We start from the raw sequence: 22,704 nt of genomic DNA on the forward strand, positions 1-22,704 counted from the left end.
GCAGAGAAACCCAGAAGCTGCAGCAGACACAAGGGAGCTTTCGATGCTCTGCAGTGGCAAAAGGCTGGCTCGGCTCTGCTCAGCCGTGGCTCAGGTGACTCCACGGAGGTCTGGGTTTTGCTAAGTTAGGAAATGTCTTGTAGGCTATGTCTGGAGCAAGCACTGGTGTGAGAAGCAGATGCATTTGTAGTATATAACTGGATACCTTGTGGCTGTAAGGGTAGGAAATCATCCGGGTGTCAGCGCAGAAAACACTGCTGGTATTTTAACACGTACATTGTACTGAATCCCCGTCCCGCTGTGCCCGTAAACACCATTGTGCTTTTCATCTGCCACATTTGCAGCAGCAGCAGCAGGGAGATTTCCCCTGAAATGGGACTGCTGACCCAGCAGCCGCCGGACAATGCGACGGGCGCTCCCAGGCGGCACAAAGCGCCCCTTCCAGAAAGCCGTCGCACAAAGCCGAAATCCCAGGCGAGCCCAACCTGCTGGGCTCGGCACATCGCTGCCGCCAGTGCGGGGCCAGGCGGCCGGGCTGAGCGGCGGTGCTCGGCAGGCTGGAGCGGCACCATGCCCTTGCCGAGGCGCCGCTCGTCCTTCCTGGGGCAGCAGCCCTCCACGTCCACGGCGGAGAGCTCGGGGCCGCCGGGCCGCCGGGTCAGCGTCGGGGGCGGAGGGAGCCTGTCGAGACCCCCCGGCGTGTACGTGGGCACCGTCCCCACCGGCGGCGTGAGCAGCCTGGGCACCCGAGTGTCCCGTAGAGCCCTGGGCATCAGCAGCGTCTTCCTGCAGGGCCTCCGCAGCTCCGCCGCCGCCGTGCCCCTGGCCCCGGGGCTGGATAAGGGCAGGGGTCTCTCCTACGAAAGCCTGAACGGCTGCCTGGTGGAGTACATCGAGAAGGTGCGAGCGCTCGAGCAGGTCAACCAGGAGCTGGAGGAGCACATCAGGGTCTACCTGGACAAGAAGGCGGCCAGCGTGAGCAGCTGGGGAGCGCTGCGGGAGAACTGGGAGGCGATTTACCACCAGGTGAGCCCGGAGCGCCGCCGGCAGCCCGCGGGCCGGAGGGACGGACGGACGGAGGGACGGAGGGACGGACGGAGCTGCGCGGGTCATCGGCACCCCGGGCGGGCAGGGGCCAGGCTGCTCATGAATGCCGACTGATTCCAGGGCGAGGAGCCCTAGACAGAGGGTTCAAAATCTATCTTCATGATAATTAGCATTATTATGCCTATAAAGCCGGAGAATTGCCTCAGGCATCGTGCGCATGGGAGCGATTGAAATGCACCCCAAGGCGCCCAAGTCTGGGTTGATTAGAACGGGTGGGATTTTTTTCCCTTTTTTTTCCCCCTTATTTTAAGTCTGTGGTTATTACACTGAGTATCAAAATTATTAAAAGAAACCTGCTAGAACTGAATTAGGTTATCTCTCAACATTATATTACAAGCACGTTGTGGGTTTGGTTTTTTTTTTTAATCAGCAATTCAGATTTTTACTTTATTCCCTTGTTGGCTTAATAACATTTTCAAAAGCTCTATTAATTTAAAAATAATTATTACATGGCTGCAAATGAGTGACTCCCTTTCTTTCCTTTGCCATCACCTCACCATGCCTTACTCCCACCTTCTCCATACGGCACAGATGTTTATTGTGGGGGTGCGAAATGGTGTCTGTATTGACCTCATGGACGAGAAGGAGTTCCTTTTGTCTGCAGGCTGATGTCCTGCTTGCAGCAGACACAGATCTCTGTCTGCTGAGGTCTTGGTGCACCACACAAGCCTGGCTTCCCAGCTCCCAACTAGTGGGAGCAGACAGACCTGGAGTTTGGCATCTTGCACGCCTCTTCCCAGCAGCGCTTGTGCAGGCACAGAAAATGCCATCACTGGGTTTTCAGAAAGCTGAAAGCCGACTTTAAGTCACCTGGGACAATCGTGTGTTTTAACTTGGGCTGGCCAGTTTTACTTTGCATTTTTAGGGCAGGTGTTCCCCCAGAACACTGCAAACGTTGCTTGAACCCTGAATGTTGGCAGAAGCTGTTGTACAAAGATCGAGTCAGCAGAAACACCCAGCCAAGCACCAGCTTTTAAAGTTGCTACCTTTTAGTATTACTAAATGACATCATTGCTTCCTGCAGGGAGCAGCTGCTGAAGTAAAGGGTTGCTCTGAATCTGGGGTACAAAAAGCCATCTCCTTGAACCCATTATCTCACTGGGAACAATGGAGACTTGGTAGGGGACAGAGAGTTAATCCTTTGCAGCCGCCATCCCGTGTTCTCCAGACCAGTGTCGCATTTCGTAGTGTTAGACTTCACCTGTAAATCCTACCAGGATTTATGGTTAAACCCAAAAATGTGGGACCATAGGAAAGGACCATTTAGGAAGGACTGCTTGATTTTTCATTATATAAACCACTAACATTGCAGTGCAGATGAACCCGCAAATGTGATAATTTTTCATCCAAATTGCTTTCCTTTCAACCTTCCTTTGTAGTCATCCTTGCCTCTACCTCTTTTTTATGAATGAATAAGAGCATCTCATAATGAAATCTAGCCTGAATATCAGGCTCTTCCTGTATGAAAACCAGAAAAATAAAGCCATGTAGTAACAGCATTTGTATCATAGAAAAGAAGAGAAAAAGATTAGCATCATCCGTATCTATTTAACTATCAAAACACATCAGAGAGCACATAAAATCTTCTGAATTGCTTCAATTAAATCAATAAAAGAGGCACCACTTAGTGGGTTTTGTCTTTCACGGATGTGATCCAAGCTGTTATGTTCAATTCTGATTAATAGGTTTCTTTGCTTTTTTATTTAAGCATTTAACCAAAAATGAAAGTAGGACCCTATCCAGTCCAAACACCAATTAGCTCATTCGTCCTGGAGCTAATTGGTAAAATTATGCCACCATCAACATCAAAACCACCACATTTATTAAAATAATGTCAAAATCAGTTGCTGCAGAAACACATGAAGTCAGAACCCTCCTGCCACAGCACATCCCAAGCAGAAAAGGAAAAGGCATTCAGAGCAAGGTGTAGCAGAAATGAGAGACACCTGGCAGATATATTCCTAAATGTAATTTTTGTAAATATAGTCAGATTTTCTGCAGATGTCCGCATCCACCTTGATTTCTTTAAAAGTGGCATACATTTTCAGCTTCTTGTAAAATCTGAGCACTCATTTCAATTCCCAGCCAGGCCCGTGGGTTCAGTGGGGAGAAACGCCTGGCAGCTGTAAAACTCCTTGGTCATTTGCATAAAGCAGAATGAAAATTTTGGGGAAAAAAACACTCAGACAGGCACCTGGATTAGCCCAAGCACTCATGACAGGAACAGTTTTTGAACAAAAAACAGCAAAGGAAAATACACAATTGGGAGGGGGTCTAAGCAGGAGCCCTTTCCTCTTGCCCTGCTAATGAGAAGACAAGGACACAGCCACAAAGGACTCTCCTGGTCTCAAAATCACAGGCCTATCTCTGCCGTGGCACAGGAGAGACCCCAGCAGGCCTGAAGTCCCATTTCCCTCCTGCCCTTCCTGGGATGTGCTCCAGCATCCCAGATTTCACGTAGTTGCATTGCCAGCAAAAGCAGCTTGGTGCCAGCACATCTCCCAAACAGAGAGCTGAGGGAAAAACGAGCCAGGGAGTGACTCAGAGGGTGTGTGTGAGCACAGGGTCCCTCAGGGAAAACCACTCGTGTTTCCTTGCCATTGTCAGAGCTATGGCTGCAGCAGGGGATCGCTGGTGGGAGCTGAATGATGGAAAGCCACTCTCCAGCTCACAGGGTGAATTACCCACCTGGGCAGCTGGCTTCTGGCAGAGCAGGTGGACACACACTAATTGGGACAGAGAGAGAGGATTTTTGCAGGAAAAGAGGGAAATGAGAAATCCTTGCCAAGAGGAGTTCATATGACACAATTATGATTTCATGACAGAAATATAAATTTTACCCTGTGCATACTCTTCTTCTCTGGGCTTCATCTTGGTCTTCTTGTGGAAAATTCTCTCTCTAATCAAATGTGTCTCTTCTGCAGAATAGGAAAGTGTTTGCAATGGCAATTCCTTCCCAGGGAACAGGGCAGCACCTGGCAGGAGTGGATGCTTGAAACAATCCGAATGAGTTTACAGAGAGAAGAGAGTAGCTCAGCCTCCATGACTGCTCGATTACAGCTGCATGGGAGACACAGAGATTTATTTTGTCTATGAGATGACACATAGTGCAGTTCAGATCACAGGAGTAAACACACAAGCAAAAGAAAAATCGACATTCTGCACCAATTTTATCACTCCTATGACTGATCATGACATCCTATGTTTGAAAGACCTCCAGAGTTTTCTCATGGAGCACTTTTATTTGCATTTTGCCTTTCTATTGGCATTTAATCAGTGTGAATATTAAGCCTGGAGAATATGCAGGTCTAACAGCCTGAGGAATTGTCACATTTGGACTCACACCCACTAATTTATTTGCTGCGGGGTCAGAAGAGCCTCTGAGTGTTACTTGTGACACACTCTGGCACAACACAGTGCATGATCAGTGTCTGTAAATGGGTGAAATAGCACTCTGCTACTCATCTGAGGGTACAACAAACTCCCACAAAATGGCACAAAGCTTGATCAACTGCCCTACAGAGGATGGCAGTGAATTGGTTTTAGTCATGTTCTCTCAGCCACCTCCAACAGCATAAATTTGGGCTGCCTTCACAGGCAGCTGTGAGGGGCCATGAGGTTTTCTCCTTGTGCTTGGATAATATTACAGTTTTACAGATAATTTCTTGAAGAGGTATCTCCTGCTTTGAGAACCAGGCATTCTTTGATGCAGTCCTGTGTACTTATGAAGTATTTGATGTATACACGAAGTTGAATTTCCCTGGATGCAGCAGGAATCAGGAGAGGAGCCATCAATCTGAGCCTCTCTCCAGGCATTACCTTTCCTGAGGCCATGCAACAAATGCTGCCCTTGCTGCCTTCGAGGTTTCCTCCTTCAGACTCTGTGAAAGGGTCCAACATGGAAAGCATGACCAAGACCATTAAGAGTTTATTGCTTGGCAGTGGGCTGCAGGCTTTTAGCCTGATTTTAGTTGTGAATTAAAAGGTGTTGGAGGCAGTGGGCTCAACTACTTCCTTGTGTGTGTGAAAGGAAAAACTAGATCAACATCTTCCGATCTTTCCCCATGGAGGCGTTTGCTTTACTGAAGTGAACTTAAAAGCCAGAGAAGTTTCCATTACATGAATAATTAAACCATGAGATTCATTATCACAGGCCACACCTGAGGCCATGAATTTAGTAGCAGTCAGAAAGGATTTAGACTTCTGTAAGAACAGCAAAAGTATACAAAGCTACAGATAAAGCACAGCTAAAAATTTGAAGGGTAGAGTAAAATCTTGCCATGCCAAAGTTGACCAAATCTCTGTTAAAAATCAGAAGTTGCTAGTCACCAGGGATAAGGAGTAAATTCTCCCTGGGTCTGTATGACTTCAGTCTGGCATCTGCCCACTCCCTTGAAGCAGCTGTTTTATCCTTGATGCCAGTTTTAACACAGGAAATGGGCCAGCATGTCAACACAGATTTTTATGCGAGTTTTCTTCCAAAAAATTAATATTGCATTTTCATGTCCATAAAATCACAATGAAATCAAAGAAAATCCTTGCTGCTTTGTAGTTAAGATGTTTAAAACCATGAATATTCACTGTTAATTCAAGAGCTGGAAAAAAATCGTGATCAAAAGGTGTATGTGTATCACAGAACTGAGTGTTGAAAGACAATGTGTGACTGAAAGGAGCTATTGTTAGTAATAATATTTGCATTTTTTTTTAACTCTTCCCATTTTGGCTCTTTGAATGTGCATCAGTGATTTAAGCCTCCCAGAAGCTCTGTGAGGCAGAACAGCACTGCCTTCTGTTCTACAAGCAGAGGAGGCAATGTCTAAGTGCTTGCAGCCTTGCAAGGCCTCTCTTTCCCAATGGACACAAAGAAGGGTGTTTCCTAAACTGCTGCATAATGTGTTTTAGTATACATGTCAGCAAAGTGGCTACAAATCTGTCTCACTAATGCTGTGTGTTTGCATACAGCTGTTGATTAATAGGAGAATTAAATCATACAAAAAAGCCCCTGATGGAAGACTTAGATTTCTTCTGGAGCTAGGAAAGGGCTTTCACAGTTCATGCAAATCAGAGGGAACCAAGATTTCAGAGCTTGTGTCAAAGAGGTCCCTCTACTTCTGTGCTGACTAAATGCCAATTTTCCATCCTTCAGGGGAAACTCAGGTGTCCTGGCGCAAGGGAACCTGAGCACAGAAGAGCAGCATGTCCCCAGAGCCCCAGCTCTGTTCAGCTGCTCCGAAATGCCACAGATGGACAGCCCAGGACTTGGGGAGTTAGGACAGTGCTGGTAAAGTGGGGCTGCAAAGGATCGGGGAGAAGGAAATAAGGGGTTGAACAATGAAGAGCAGGCAGTTCTGAGTGCAAACGAGCACAGAGAACTCTTCTGTACTTGTGTGCTGCACAACAGGGCTGGCTGGTGTGTGGTGAGGGACCATCTCTTTGCCTGCACCTGGGGCTTTCATGACATCTCTGAGTCCTGTGCTTTTGCTGCACTCCACAACTTCCCCATGCCCAAATTGGGGCTTCCCCCCCTCTGAGCAGCAGTATTTACAGAGCCTCTCTCCTCTGTCCAGATGCTATTTTCATGAAATGAGTTAGAACTGGACGTCTCTGAGATGGCCTATCCCTCTATCATATTGTTTGGAATAGGCCAAGAAATCCCACAAATAGGTTCCCCATGCAATGGTGTGAAACAAGCTCCAACCCCCAACCACCTTCCCTGTTTTTCCCTAAAAATAGGGAAGAATGAAGAAAACCACTTTTTAAACTCTTGTTCCTCATCAGATTGAAAAGATGTAAAGTGCTTTTAACTTCCTGATCCATTATGGACATAATGGGTAGTGAAGAACAGGCTGTTTCTCCACATTTCTCCTTATCAGATGCTTTCAGGTATTACATATTTGTTGGTCCAAGCATTTGTAAGACATGTGGAGCAGTAAGCCACTCCCCATGAGAGTAAATGTTAATTACCACCTAGAAATGCTTCAGCCTTGCATGCCCACCTCCACCCCATCACCAAGCAGCCTCAGGGCAGGTGGGAACATAGGGCAACAATACCACTTGAGATCCACTTGTCTGGATGCATCCTTGAGGTTTCCACATTGCATGGTGTGTTTCACCTTGGAGGAGCAGAATGCTTTGGGTGATTTGCAATCTTAGTTACAGACTTAATTATCTAAGGAAAGATTTTTCTGCTTGAAGAACTCTCCTGGCCAGCCTAAAAATCTGATCTTATTCATGAGGTGATTTAGTTTTAACTGCAAATCTTCATGGGTGTCTCCTGAGAAAGACCAAAGAAATGTTCAGTGCAGCTTTTCCAGAGTGACAGCATGGATCATGGGGCGACTGGAGCTCCCAGACACTTGAGCTCCCAGACATTTGCAGAGGTGATCACTCTAAGCCTGGTACTGAATTCTGCATGGTCATAGCTCAGGTCACGTGTGACTCCAGGGTAGGCAGTGATCTTTTTTTTCCTTTGTATCATTTTATATGACCTTCCTGAATCACACCAAGCTGCTAAGTCACAAGCCTTTCAGGTTTACCCTTCAAGTACCTCTTGGATGTTTATAGATACAGCCCAGAGCCATTGCAATGATGCCACAGTCTGCTTTGCACGATCTTTCCAATCAGTGTAATAATCTCTGAAGGCTTCTCAGGTCTCATATCTATCGCAAGAGCCTAGAGGATCCCCTAGGAGAAGGAAAACGACGCTCTGGGAGCTGAGGAGGGCTCGCAGGCGGCATGAGCAGCAAGCATTCCGTGGCTCCCTGAGGAGGACGACCCTGAAGAGGACTGCTAATATGGGAAGTAGAATAGGAACTGCATAAGTGCTGCTTAAATTGTATCTAGAAAGTATAAGTGGGACTTAAAAGATGAAAGTACCTTGAGCACAGCAATGATTTTTGCCCCTTGCAAAGAGCTGGTGATCAGAATAAATGTGTTGCTACAAGAAAATGAAGGCTTAGGAGGAATGAGCAGTGTGATGACAAATTACAGCCTATTTGCCGAGAATTTGTGAACTTATATGTACAAAAATAATTGTTTAAGTTATTTGGAATGAGTCACTTGAACAGCCCTAGGATGAAGGATTATTTTCAGAATCAGAGCTGTACATCTGCTTAAGATACATGTGCTGAAGTTGTTCACTGCTTGAGCTCTGTTGTGTCTTTCTTCTAGGTGGGTGAAGCAGTCCTTGAAAATGCTCGTCTCATGCTGCACACCGAGAATATTCAAGCCTGTGCTGAAGATTTTAAAGACAGGTAGTCCTGTGGTGGCACCCAGATGGCCATTTTCTTTAAAATTTGCCTTTGTGAACACTTTATTTGTAAGGGTGTAAAGATAGTGAGTAGATTTTTTAAGTTGCATATTTATATTCAACATCCTGATTTGGGAGAAAAATAATGATGGTGCTAACATTATTTTGGAAGATTTTGAGGATTTGATTTGTAGTAACAAAAATGTGCACAAGAACAAGCAAAATGACCTAAGCTAGTCTTAACACAGACATTGGTTTTTCACTGAGAGGCCAGTATTCATTCAAAATTGGGTTGGCATTTTATAAAGGCAAAATTCCATGTGCTTTTTAGTTGTAATTTTTAGCACTTCAGTGCCAAAACCAAGTGGTTTCGGAAGTAACAATCATTTTGCTACAGCCACAAAGTGAAAACTGCACCACTAGAGACATGGGTGGAAATGCTAGACAAGAAAACAGAAATGGCCCATGCTGATTGTACTTTACTGAGAAAAATAAGAAATAAAAGAAGATTTTAAACACTGGCAAACTACTTTTTTATTTTCTTTCGGTTGGAAAAGCCTGATAGTCATGTATATGAGTGCATGAACCTCTTTAGATTTTACTCAGGAGATGTGATCCTTCTAGCTTTTTTTACTCATAATGGTCTCATTCATTTACAAATAGCTTTCTGCAAGCTCTTACACAAAAAACATACTTCAAACTAATTGATTTTTATCTTCTATGGTTTTTATCATCCCTTAAACTTCTTTTTCTCTCTCTCTGGCATTATTTTATTTAATCATAAAACTAGAATGTGTTAATCATTTTTAAGTTTGCCTTTTATTTCAGAAAGGTACAACTCTGAGATACTCATTTGGCCTTACATCCAGCAAGTTACATTCGTATTTTATGTAGTTTTAAAAAAATACTTTTTAGAAGTGACAGCAGCAGTTGACAAGCAGTCTACATAACAAAAACAATGTTGAATCAAGCTACTGCATAGTGAAACCTGAGATCAGATGCCACTCTCCCAGGCTTTAAACTCCCAGCAGGGAAGGTGGTTATCAAGGAGCAAAGTGTTCATGAAGCTGGTTCCCAGCTAACCTACCAGCCCCTCCAGGTTGGACAGGTTGGACAGGTTTGGCACAAATGTCTCCCACCCAAGGAGATTCACAATGCAATCCACATTTTCAATAAAAAGCCTAAACCAAAAAGTTACAAACAAGAGCAATGCAGCAAGCAGCGCTCTGGAATGGAAAATGCTTGCCAAAATTTCCCTACCATTACAGCCATGGTTTGGAAATGAGCTCTTTGTTCCAACAGCAATTCTAGCTGACAAACCAACCACAGAAATTTCCTCTTTATTTTGATACTACTGGGATTTGGGCTTAGGGATGGGCCAGGACCCTGGAACATAGGCCAGACTTCCATCAGCATGTCTGTTAGTAAAAGTAATGCTTGATGGTTTTTCTTTAATCATTGTACTAAAAGGTTTTTATGTAGACAAGTGAGTTGGTTCTCATTTTACAGCCAAGACAACTGAGAAAAAGCCACCCATGGTGATACTGTAGATAAATATCAGATCTAGCAAGAAACCATGACCCTCTCCATGCTTTTTCTGGAATCCTATCAGGCTGATAACCACCACAGCACATACTGATAACTTGGCCTGTTTTTTTACACTCTGAATTAATGACAGGGCACTTCAGGCAGTTAACTTCAAGTACCAAGAGATAAGGTGAGAGCAAAGTATACTGCCTGTGTTTCTGTGCCTCTGTCTGGGACACATTTGCTAATTAGCAGAAATACTATAATTCAGAAAAAAAAGACAGGTTTTACTTGCTGAGTTGTGCTGTGTTGAAGTTTGGCTTTTTTTTTTCTCTGCAGGTATGAAAATGAGCAGCCATTCAGAAAGGCAGTGGAAGATGAAATTAATTCCCTATATAAAGTGATTGATGATGCTAATTTGACTAAAATGGATCTGGAGAGTCAGATAGAAAGCATGAAGGAAGAACTAGCTATGCTGTCAAAGAATCATGAAGAAGTAAGTGCAGACTCGGGATACTGCAAAGGCAATGTGTGCCTGTTTCATCTGGTTGGTATCACACATCTAGTGCAAAGCAAACATTAAAAACTCCACCTGCCGTGTCTGGGTAGGGGGGGATTTTCCTGAAACCTACTCCTATTTCTTCCTTCTCTTTTAAATCAGAGGACTAACCCCTGAGGCATTGTCAAATGACTCACATGTAGGTGTTAACCATTTCTCGTTTGATAAATGTGACATGGAAGAGAAGCTGTCCCTTCATTTCTTGTCAGTCACCCCATGATGGTCAAGGGGCCACACTGTCATGCATGTGGACATCTCAGCAGTGAGATCTGATGGAAGGAGAAAGTGCATGTGCAGGCCACCAGCTCTGGTCTTGCTGCACTGATGCTGAGCATTAACCAGGTTTTTATGAAAACACCTTGCCTGACTTAGCAAGGGGCTCGGTTCCCAAAACTGAGTCTCTCTTGAGAAGCACAACACTGAAGCAAGTCACAGGGACAGTAGCATGAAGGAGTGGCTCTAAAGAATCATCACCAAAGGTGTTGGCAAAAGCAGGTTTAATATGAGATGTGAAAGTGCAATTTAACTTTGATGGCAAGGTTCCTTTTATTACTTACTATATAATGAAGCTCACAAAGTAAAATTGGATTCGAATCAATCTAGAACACTTTACATGGAAATCAGGGAGACAGAGGGTAAAGGTGCTAAAGGATAAAGGTTCAAAAGGGTTAGGGAAGGCCTTCCCATTGAGTCATGAGGTTCAGAGCAGACCCCCTTGCTTTCTAAACTTCTGATGGAGATTAGGTGCAGCTGAGCCCAAACTTGACCTCAGACTTGGTCAATGGTTTATAGCTAAAGGATTTGTCAGCACCTGATCACTGACTAATTTAACATTTACAAAATTATCCAATAATTTTGGAAATAAACCCTATACAGGGTTTCCTGTAAGCACAGCACTAACTTAACTGTAGATCTGGGATGGCAGTATTCATACTATATTTGCTATAGGGTATTTAAACCAATTCACACACTCACACAAACGGATATGAAGAAGTTGGTACAAAAGTACCTATTAAAAATTTCCCTCAAGTTCAGTGCAATACTCAAGTCAGATACTTCTGCATCTCAGAAGCATCAAGTCAGGTGCTTCTGCACCTCAACAGGTGAGGCCTGAGCCTTGAGGAATAGTCAGAATATCCCAGATCCTGCCATCAATCAGCATTTGGCAACAAGTATTGAGTATTATAAACTTGAGAGCTTGTTAGCTCCGAGAGGTGCCCAAGTTAGAGGGAGATTGCTGCTCACTGCCCACTGCAGTCCTGGAGATCTCAAAGGGCCTCACTCAGGACTGCTGTTTATAGAGTCCCAAGGTGATTGGCTTCAGTCATCTGTCAATCTCCATCCTGGCTGTAATCCAAGATGGTAATTACTGAGTTTTCCTCAGAAGTCTGGTAACAAAACATTGTTCCACTCAAACTATGATTCGGGCAACTAATATTCCAAGTTTGTACTAGGATAGCTGGCTATCTCCTCCCCTTCCTTTGCTGGGCACCAGAAGCTCCTAGGAACAGACAGTGTTTCTGATAAACACAAGAGAAACTTAATTGCCCAGGAGCCATTGACTGATTAAGGGTGAGGTCTGTAAAGAATTCCTGAACCCACAGAGAGGCCCCAGTGGGTGGGGAGGATGCACCACCACAGGCAGGCAGATAGAAGGGAAGCCCACACTACCCAGTTTTGCAATACTTTCCCACTTACTGCAGTCACCAACACTATTTGAATGAAGGTGGTTTACTTCCTTCAGCAGGGATTTCAGGATTGAACACGAGTCAGCATCTTTATTCATGGGGACTTGAATATGGAGCTGTTACTGATCCCTTATAAGGGAAAGCAAGCAGCTGTGCTGGTGCCTCAAAAGTAAGATAGAGCTTGAACTGTGATGGCTCATGAAAGCAAGGTATTATCCTACCTTACATTTCTTACCAGTTGTTCCTCCAACCACAAGATTTCAGCAACACTGGCTTGCCAAGATGAGGTTGCATCACCAGCTCCCTGCTTGCATCAGTCTAGTTCCAGGGCTGGCATTTTGCAGAAAATACCAATGGCCTCATCAGCAGTGCATGGCAGGAGAAAATTGAAGTTGTATTAGATAAGAGGGTAAAGAGAAAAATTATAGAAATAAACAAGATCCTCTTTAAACTGCCAAGTAATGCAATGACTGTTGTGAAACCAGAAAAGCTGATGCTGTTGTCTGTAGCTATGCATAATGAGAACGCCATCTTGATCCATCTTGATACTCATGTAGCCAACAAGGAGCCCTTGCAGAGTGGAAAGATGATTTTTTTCTTTATCTTTTGGGAGTACCTGAGCATTTGCAGAACCACTTCAGCACAGGCCTGGTTTTCCCATGGCAGCAGGACCAGGGGAAGCTGCTGAAGAGAAGTCACAGAATAAAGGCTAGAAGCAACTATTGCTGAGCTCTGGCAAAATTAGGTCCCAAAGATTTTCCTGAACTAATTCAAACCTTTCTTTCCACTGGTGCTTCCACCAGCAAATTCACGCCAAGTCCTTTCGAAGGGTTTGTGAACTTGGAGTGGGCACATTTTGAGGTTTGCATTCTTGCAGGTTTAAAATTCTCATAATTCCCATCCATTTTTTCCAGTATTGTCACTGTCAGGGGCCATTGCTTACAAATATATTCCCAGATGCTTTTACACTACCTTTTTTTTTTTTTTTTTTTTTTTGCCAATAACACAAATAATCAGTGTGATATAAAAGGATTGCAGTGCCAGACAGTTAAGATACATGTGAAAATCTCATTAATATCTCATTAATTCTTGCATTCCTGAACACAATGTACAACTGATGTGCTACCTTTAAGTGTTCAATTCTAAACCTGCTAATTCTCTACTGGTTACATGTTTTTGGAGCACCTAAATTTAAAGAAGGAACAGAATCCTGCCACAGAGGATAACGCTCTTCATCTAACATGCACATGCATAAAACACACACTTGTCTCACACAAGCTGTGAGGCTGTAGGGCTCCTGCTGCTTTGCACATCTTGTATCTTCCAGTAGATGCTGGAAGGCTCCTGCATGATGCAGCAGCAAGGGAAGAGTTTCTGATATCCTGTAAGCTGTTGGTTCCTTGGCCCAAAGTCCACACTGCACCTTTACTGGCAAAATTTGTAGTGATTTCAGGTCCCAGCTGTGCAGTGAGCATGTCTCAAGCACTGGCTGCTGGAGAAACTTGCCACCATTGAGAGGCCGCTCCAGGCACTGCCTTGGTGCAGGGCTCCAGTCTCCTTCCACCAAGGGGAAAACTCTTCCAGTACACCAGATCTGCAGGAAGGCACCCCATGCAGAAGCAAGGCAAATCCACATCTGAAAAAGAAACCCTTTAGTGCACCAAATCATTAATGCAGAGATAGCTTTTGGGGCCAAATGTAATTACTGTCTCTGTTTGTGGCACCAAAAGAGCTCTTCCTTGAGCTTCTCCGAAGATACCATTCAACTGTCCAGTTCACTTTCTTTATGTTTGTTATTTTTGTTCAAGGATGTGAAGGTGTTATACAAGCAGCTTGCTGGATCTCAGCTGGAAGAACTTGATGTTCCCCTGGGAAGTGGCCTGGATGACATTCTGGAAAAAATCAGAATCCACTGGGAGAGAGACATTGAAAAGAATCGTGCTGAGACAGGTGCCCTGCTCCGTACCAAGGTCAGCACTCTGTAACCCACTCCAACATCACAGGATATCAAGCAAACACAAAATCTCTCTAATATTCTGAAATATCTTTGAGGGTTGGGTGCTTTTTTGGGATTTTTGAAACAGAAAAGACGTTAAAAATCTAAAATATTTTGGTCCAATCCAAAGGAGAGTGCACTTATAAATATAAAGGCCTTCTTGGGATGCACAGAGTTAAGCACTGGTGGAAATGGCCCTGCTCATACCACAGTATCTGTGGGAGCCTTTCATGGGCTCTGAAGTGTTGGCTAAGGAAAACAAACTTAATCAGTTGATACTTTCTGTATAGGATAAGCCACTGTTATTACCCTTCTTACTAGGGCTGTTCCTCCACTTAATAATTTACAGGGGTCTATAAATAAGAAGGGCAAAACACATTGCCTTCTACACTACAGACTCCTTGGTTTCTCCCTGATATTTTTTCCTCTGGCAGCAGTGGGAAAACTAGATAGTAACTTAGAAATTAAAAGTGATGATAATAGCCATTTCCTTTAAATAGAGGTTCTCCTCTCCTGAGCCTGAGTCTGAGACAGACTCAGCCTTTTAACACAGCTTTTTCTCTGTCATGAAGGATCTCTCATTTTCCAAAGTAAGTATTTTTGTACAGATGAAGCATTAAGTTCAGTGGATGATCCTGTGTTTTAGAACCCATCTCATTCTGAGCTGGCTCTTACAGCAGAGCATGACAGGGTAAATCAGGGGAGCAACGAAGATGGTGAAGGGCCTTGAGGGAAACCCTGTGAGGAGGGGCTGAGGTCACTTGGTTTGTTCAGTCTGGAGAGGAGGAGGCCGAGGGGAGACCTCATTGCAGCCTGCAACTTCCTCGTGAGGGGAAAAGGAGGGGCAGGCACTGATCTCTTCTCTCTGTTGAGCAGTGACAGGGCCCGAGGGAATGGCCTGAAGTTGTGTCAGGGAGGTTCAGATTGGATGTTAGAAAAAGGTTCCTCACCCAGAGCGTGTCTGGGCACTGAGCATGTTCCCCAGGGAAGTGGTCACAGCACCAACCTGACAGAGCTCAAGAAGGGCTTGGACAATGCTCTCGAGCACAAGGTGTGACTCTTGGGGATGGTCCTGTGTAGAGCCAGGAGTTGGACTCGATGATCCTTGTGGGTTCCTTCCAACTCAGCATATTCTGTAATTCTGTGAAATCATAACTGCAGCAGTGCTGTTGAAATACTTAGCAAAACCATATAAACATATGCCCCCCTGTTCCAAGGTAAAGAGCTGCCATGAGAGGTGTAGGGGGTATTTAAGGCAAACAGTGAGAAAAAACAACAAAACCAAGAAATATGTTTGCAAACATATGTATGTGCAAGCTCTGAGTTAATTTTCAAAATAAAGAAGAAAAATCCCATGACAACAGTGATACCAAAATTGCTAGGAAATGTACAAGAAGTCAAGCAGAGGGATTTATCCCAGAGGTCCCATCAAGTTTGTGAGAATGCCAGACTTATTAAGCAAAATTTTCATAAAGTTAGTCTGTGGGGCCTGATCTTCAGCTCATAAAGTCCAAAGGAAATGAGTGACACAGTTATAGACTGCACAAGCCTGGAGAGTGCCTCCATACAAAGCACATGAGCTCTGAAAAGCCAGGGCATCCTCAGTGGCCTCTTGAGCTTTTCCCAGAAAAATCTGTTCCTGACCCACTGCAAAATGAGCATCACTCTGATGGCACCAAATTCTTCAGTGCTCCCACTTCCCTGTCCTGCTTCTTCCTCCTCCTTGTCCTCCTGTGCAAAAACACCCTTACAACTTCTTCCTATTTCCTTCATACCTTCAATATCTGGTCTTTTAGCTTCAGAGATATCATTTGGTGAGAAAATTGACAGCTCCTAGTACACTGCTCTATCATGTCTTTGATACCCAACCCACCCCTACTCAGCTATCTGAGCCTAAGCTCTTGCTAGTTTCAGTTGTTCCTGTTTTGGTTTGGTTTTTTAATGGAACAAAGAAACAGAATATCACAGATTTCTGGAAAGATCAGTTCTGGATGTGCACAGATTCTGGTAAGACATTCTAGGGGCTTTTTTTTCCCACAAATTAAACCCAGATGATCCAGTTTTGTGTCCTTTATCTCGTACAGACACAGATCAACTCAGATTACTACTGTGGGCACAGATGACAAGAGTTTAGCTTTTACCAACTAAGCTTGTGGTTTAAAATTATCTTTTGTGGTTAAGTTGTATCATTTGGTTATCCACACAGTGAAAAACTTGCTCTTGCTCTTTTGTGACAGCACAGGAGGAAGAGCAGTTCCCTGCACTCCTTGGCTCTTCATTACCAGTTTTTTCAGTGTCTCTCTGTGAAGTTTTCCTTGGCCCCTAATATATTAATTTCCTTTTTCTGCACCTACTCTCTGGTGTACCTGTGACCATGTGACCAGCTCAGACCAAGGTATTTCATATGATGTCTTAGCACTGAGTTAGACAGGAAGGCAGTATTTTTGTATTTTTGTTATTTTCTGACTAATTACCTTGCCTCATTTGCTTTGTCTTGTGCCTAGACTTGCACTGTTGGCTCAAATTTTCAAGGATATTTGAGCACCAAAACACACCGATTTAAATTCATACCTAGTGGGGTTTCATACGGGCCTTTTTTAGATGAGTAACCCCAAAACTTAAGTCCATTGGTTTCACCCATGTACTTTTTTGTCTGTAGTGGTCAAAATCCTTTTCTGAATTGACACAAGTGATTCAAACCCTTGCAAGATATGCATGCTATTTAATATTTTTTTCCCTGGAAAGGTACTTTACTTACTGATGTGCTGTTCATTCATGTAGTTTGATTCCAAACATCCATTCCTGCTCATTGCTAATCTGTATGGTTTTCTGTGATCCATAAATCCTTCTAATTCCTGCTTCATTCTCAACGCAGTACACCTTGAGGCATCAAGCTGTTAAGCTTCTGTCTTAATGGAAGTAGACCTTCATTTTCGTCTTCATGTTCTGTCTCTTGAACAGCTGTTGACCCATGGAGATGTTCTGTCCTGAGCACACAAATACACAGCTTTCTCTGTTGTCTTCATAAAAGGTTCTGAAAAATCTTGTGAATCACTCCAGTTGTTTCTCTCTTTTTTGCTACTTTGCTAAAACTTTCCCAGAACACTCAAAAGCTTTTCAAAGTAACTTTGTTTCTTTAGATACCACACTGGTCAACTCTGGGTGTTGGTGTTCCATTCCTAACCATTCTTTCATTATCTGGATTCCATGAAAAACAGACTAATGAGGGATCCTGCGCTCATGCACAATGCTTGGCTCAGGACTGTACAGAGGTTTGAGATTCCTAGGAAACTCAAGCACCAACATGATAAAGAGTTAGGAATATGATTTCATCCTCTCCCTCCATTAGTCCAGCTGCTTGTGCTCACCACATGTATAGCCTTTCCCTTTCCCTGAGCATCTCAGGAATAGGAAAAGTCCCCAGAAAGCATGAATAGCCTAGTGAAGAGGACACACAGACTACTTCTGCACTTCTGCACAGAAGGAGCCCCAAAGCTGAGGCCAAGTGTCATGCCCAGCAGCACATGGACACCTGGGGCTGGTAACCCTGTAAGGAGGCTGGGGAAACCTTGTGTGTCCCAAAAACTTTAGAGCACATTCGATGTGTGCTCACTTGCTGTGTCCTCCTGAGTGCTCAGGACCCCATGCAGCCATCTCCATCTACTCCATCTGCCTGTTCTCCTGTTCACACCACTATGGTCACTTCACAGCTTAGGGGAGCTCCTGGAAGGGTTTCAATGCTGCCTGTGGTGAGGGCAAGCTGGATTTACAGGTAGCATTTGGGCCACCAGCAGGGTAAATGTCAAAGCCAGGATTCAGGTAATGGGTGTAGGCTATAAATACAGATGCAAAGGCACCTTCCCTTCCCTGTGTAATTCTTTAAAATGAGACATTTGCAGTCCTTGTAGCCCAAGAAGGGGCAGACTGCTCTCTCAACACAATTTAGCAGACATAATTTACTGAAGAGTGACAGGTCCTTGATCACTGGTTCACCAGGAGTAGTCAGGTAGAATTATGTCACTGTGAAGCACAAGCCCCCAAAAAGCATTTCCAGAAAACACAGGATCTGTGCAATTTGCTGGAAAGGACAGGTTTGGTGCTTGGATTAAAATTCAGCCCTCTGCAATATAGGTTCTTAAATCTAAATTTCTGTTTGAGATTTAATTGGTATTTAAATGACCTTTTCCCACTGAGGCTATTTCATTCACAATGTGCAAGGTGTGGGCTTCACATGGTAATTCAAAATAATCCCTATTTTTGTGCATGGTCCTAGATTTTTTTAAAATTCAATCTTACTTTTAAAATAAAAGAAAACCAGGGCAGGGTCGAGATGAAGTTTCAGAGTGGGATGGAAGTATTTTGCATAGTTTAATTTTAGCATCAACCACAAGAAATGTAGGTTTTGACTGAAGAACTGTATTTTCTAGAGAGCCCAGAGCTCCGGGCTGAAAAACCTTGATCTCAGCCCTTATTAAAAAGTATAGAAATTCTATTTTTACTAAGGTACGTTTTTCTTCACCTATTTTCAAGGAACCTGAACTAAACACATATAAAACCCCCCAAGCCATAAGAGCAGGAAATAGCATAATTAACTTAGGACTTAATTAACAAGAATTTTTTTTTTAACCCCTGTGATGTGACTTGCTGTCTGACTCATAGAATCTTATGTGCAAAATTAAGGTGTGAGTAGTTCTGAAGACACAAAACTTTTTAAGAAATATTATAGAATGGCTATAAAATGAACACTTACAGCCATGTTTTCTCTTTTGAGATAATTTTAAACATACAAGTATGAATTCTGAACAGCTGTTGTTGACACGGATAACATAAATATGCTTGTATGCATAAGCCATTTTACAGTAAATGCCTAGAAAATATGATAATTTTGACACTAAGAAGTATCCAGAATTATTCAACCGAGGGATTTAATGCACAGGAATCAAACTTAGAGTCAGAATTGCCACAAACTGTGAAAATATTACTGTCAGTTTGGTCTGCAAGGAAGCTAAAGCATAACTTGTGTAGGTTGTGATGACAGTCGCCTTCTCTCACCAGCAACAGGCTGAGACGGCGGCTGCAGTGCGGACCCAGGAGGAGGAGCTGGTGGAGGGGCTCAGAACTGAGTTCCACGAAACTGCCTGCAAAATACAGAGCTTGCAAGCAGAAACCGAATCTTTGAGAACCTTGGTAAGGAATGCTGGGTTTTCAGGGGGTGTGTTCTTTGTGAACTCAATGCAACCTCTGAGGGGAACATTCCTGTCTTGGGATGCAGAGTTAAGAATGAATCCCATTTTCCACCAATCTCGGGTAATGAGTTGTTAGAAAGGCTCCCGAGGTATTAAAAAGTCTTTTTTCCCAGCCCCACTCTTGAAGAAAAAGTTGGGATTCCTTGGCTCTGGTTTTCAAGGTTGTTTATTTTCTCTTATCTCATACAATCTTTTTCTTACCCACTGAGGTCTGTCCAGCAGGTTGGGTTGAGGCACACTGACTGCCTTGGGGTGGTGTTATCTTTTTATACTAAAAACTACGTGTACTTTATTTACAATAATTTTCCAATACCTATCACCTATGTTAGACAGCCCATGTCTAAACCAATCCAAAAGTGCCACCGTCACAGCAGAAGATGGAGGGCAAGAAGAAGGAGAAAGACAGGACACACCTAGATTCCTCCATCTTGCCTCCTGAACCCTCATTCTAAAAACCCCAAAATTCTACATTTTCACCCTGTGATAAATTCACTATCATTCTACTCAAATCCTTGTGGCTTGTAACTCTTCACACAAAGTTGGTAATTGTTTCCATGGGTTAAAATTGAAGGCACAGGTGTGTTTGACTCCGTGCCAAGGTCTCTGAGCCCCCTGCCAGAGTCTCGAGTCCCCCAGGGCAGACAGAGGAATGTCCTGGGTTCCAACACACCAAATACTGTTTCTAGAGATGCCAGATATTTCTGGGCTCCTCTTGATTTAAATAGTGCTCTAAGTGTACCACATTTGACAACCAGGCTCCAAATTTCCATCTTCAGTGTATTCATACTCAAATCTCACCGAGATTGCTTGGTAGTGTAGTATTAGATAATGTCAGGAATATCTGCACCTTATAAAAGTACAGATATTCAACTTTTGTAATGATAATACCTAATACCAAGGTAGCTAAAGAAAGGAATTTTCAAAATATATATATAGTCAATAGAGATATTGGCCAAACCTGAATAAAAATCACTATGAAGCATATGGAAATTGATTGATTCATTGTCTGCTGTCCTGCCCTTGCAGAAGAGGGGTCTGGAGAACTCTTTATATGACGCCAAGCACTGGCACGACATCGAACTGCAGAACCTTGGCTCTGTCATTTCCAAGCTGGAGGCAGAGATGGGAGAAATCAAAGTAGAAACCGAACAGCAGCAGAGGGATCGTGAAAATCTGCTGACTAGCAAACAACAGCTGGAGAAAGACATTGCTGCATACCACTGCCTCCTGGATGGAGAGCAAAGCAGGTACTTACTTGTCCTTAAAAGGATGGAGAACATGCTCCCTGGGAAGGGGTTGTGAGGTTGCTGGAAGCAGGAGAACTGGGTTGCTTCTCAAGTTTCATAAGGCTAGCTGGTAGGTGGTGAGGTTTGCAGAAGCTGCCAAAGAGGGAGAACACACCAAATCCCATCAAACAGAGATTCCTAGTGTATTGGAGATGGGTGGTTTCCAGCACTACCACAGAAGGACATGGTTTGGGAACATGCCATGAGTTTCACTTCTCTGAAGGTTTGAGATGCGACATTAAAAAGCTGCTACCAGGGGCTACATACCAGGGGCTACATTAGGGGCTGCAAAGCAGATGTGTAGTTGTTTCCTAATTTGAATACATTATGCCATCCTTCCTCCTCCCTCAATACAGTCCAAATATTACACCTGTGAAAAATTCTCTGCCTAAGCTTATAAGTTTGTCCTGAAGTCCAAGGACAGAATCTGGGCCACTGACTGTACCTTTTGTGAAGAAATGTGGTTCCAAGTCTTAAGATTTTTCTTCTGGGAATAACCTTTACAGTGATTGGGTAGGGTTGCTTGGTTGAGCATTTCTAAGATCCTTAACCACCCTTAGTCAGGAACCTCTGAGAATTTCATCCACAGATTTTGACTTGCTCTTCTACTCAGGGCAGGGAGAATTTTAAAATAATCAAATCTTGCTGAAGCTGGTGAGATTTCACCAGCTGAACTGAGAGTAGGACTTGGTTCAGCAATTTTCCTGTTTGTAGTAGTGACTAATTTTTATTTTTATCTTTTTCTTTTTTTACTTTCAGCTGATTATGACTCCCAGCTCACAGAAGACCATTGCCATTAAAGCAAAAGATGTCACTGCCAATTATGTTCGTGGAAGCTAAAAACTCATCAAAGCAGCCTGCTTTATTCAGTTTGATTAAACAATCAAAGTAGGTTGTAGCTTGAACAACTTTATTAGACCCTCTTCACGCTTTGCTTACAGATTTCAATTTACTCATGTTGTTAAAATTATAATAAAAATAAAGAATATCATGCTTTTGTTTGATTTTTATTTCCTTCCAGTATTTTTCATAATAGCTGGAGAGGGTTAGATTAAGAATATTAGCTCTCCATTTCCAACCAAGTAAACCCTTTCTTTTCACAGTATAAGTATATCAAGATATATATATATAAATACATCAAGACTGAGCTACCCCTCCACTGTGCACACAGCACCCACATGGAAATGATGATTGTTCTGTTGTGTCACAAGACCATCAGCTCAGTGTTGTGAAATCTAATTCAAATAATGCCAAAGGAGTTTAAGTGTGCTGTTAACTCAACATGATTAATTTTGCATGTAAACCAGCAGAATCATTAATCTAAGCATCCCAACAGTACCTTATAAACACATTTTTAAGTCTAGACTAAATTTCTGGAAAAGCTGAAGGTGCAGGAGAGCAACAGCAGTTCTGCCTGCATCCAGGTTACATCCTTTTACTGTATACTGAAAGTCCAAGCCAGGGAATCAGTTTGTGAAAATTTGATACTTTTTGAGATATTGATATATTTTTATATTTGTTTTTATATGGTTGATCTTTCTTAAAATCAACATCTCTCCAAGGCAGGTCAGCCACACTTCCTTTGAACAGGAATCCACACAGCATCATCCTGATGCTTGACCTTAGGTAATTTCCTGTATTTTGATGGTATCATGAGGAAAAAGATTTCTCCATCTTTCACTTTTGACTTTCTTTTATATTTTAAACATGGACAACCTCATTGTATTGCATGTGCAGTATGGTCACATAAACTGCCAAGATGGAGCTTGCATTTTCAGAGAAACATAATGAACCTTAGCTCCTATCACACAAAATTTTAGGCAAGTGTCTGGCTTTCCTTCACAAGTTTCTGCACAGTGATGAAGTTAACCATACATGTGTTTGTTGGATTGGAACATCGGGTGACAACACAGTTCATTCAATGGACTCAAAGACTACTGAGAAATTGCATATATTAGAGAATACAGTGGCATACAGGACATAAGAGAGGTAGACTTTAGATATTTTGATTTTTAATTGAAACATTAGCTAAGAAAGCTAGTTACA

At 43.2% G+C, this 22,704-nt stretch overlaps 1 protein-coding gene across 1 annotated transcript; it reads left to right on the forward strand.

The window, feature by feature from the left end:
* Positions 1 to 467: 467 nt before the first annotated feature.
* BFSP2 (beaded filament structural protein 2) lies at positions 468 to 21,605 on the forward strand. The gene is made up of 7 exons (XM_064703348.1): positions 468 to 1,026; positions 8,278 to 8,360; positions 10,223 to 10,379; positions 13,939 to 14,100; positions 19,182 to 19,313; positions 20,399 to 20,619; positions 21,418 to 21,605. The coding sequence occupies exons 1-7, from the start codon at positions 571 to 573 to the stop codon at positions 21,419 to 21,421; spliced, it is 1,215 nt and encodes a 404-aa protein (XP_064559418.1). The 5' UTR covers positions 468 to 570; the 3' UTR covers positions 21,422 to 21,605.
* The last annotated feature ends 1,099 nt before the right edge of the window (positions 21,606 to 22,704 follow it).

Source organism: Zonotrichia leucophrys, chromosome 2 (genome assembly GCF_028769735.1).
Source record: "Zonotrichia leucophrys gambelii isolate GWCS_2022_RI chromosome 2, RI_Zleu_2.0, whole genome shotgun sequence".
Classification (NCBI taxonomy): domain Eukaryota; kingdom Metazoa; phylum Chordata; class Aves; order Passeriformes; family Passerellidae; genus Zonotrichia; species Zonotrichia leucophrys.

What these genes read in the sequence shown, in the direction of transcription:
- BFSP2 (XM_064703348.1), top strand. Translation starts at nt 571, where the DNA reads ATGCCCTTGCCGAGGCGCCGCTCGTCCTTCCTGGGGCAGCAGCCCTCC. An exon ending in GCTGAAGATTTTAAAGACAG is followed by an intron (nt 8,361 to 10,222) that starts GTAGTCCTGTGG and finishes TTTTCTCTGCAG; the next exon opens with GTATGAAAATGAGCAGCCAT. An exon ending in GTGCCCTGCTCCGTACCAAG is followed by an intron (nt 14,101 to 19,181) that starts GTCAGCACTCTG and finishes TTCTCTCACCAG; the next exon opens with CAACAGGCTGAGACGGCGGC.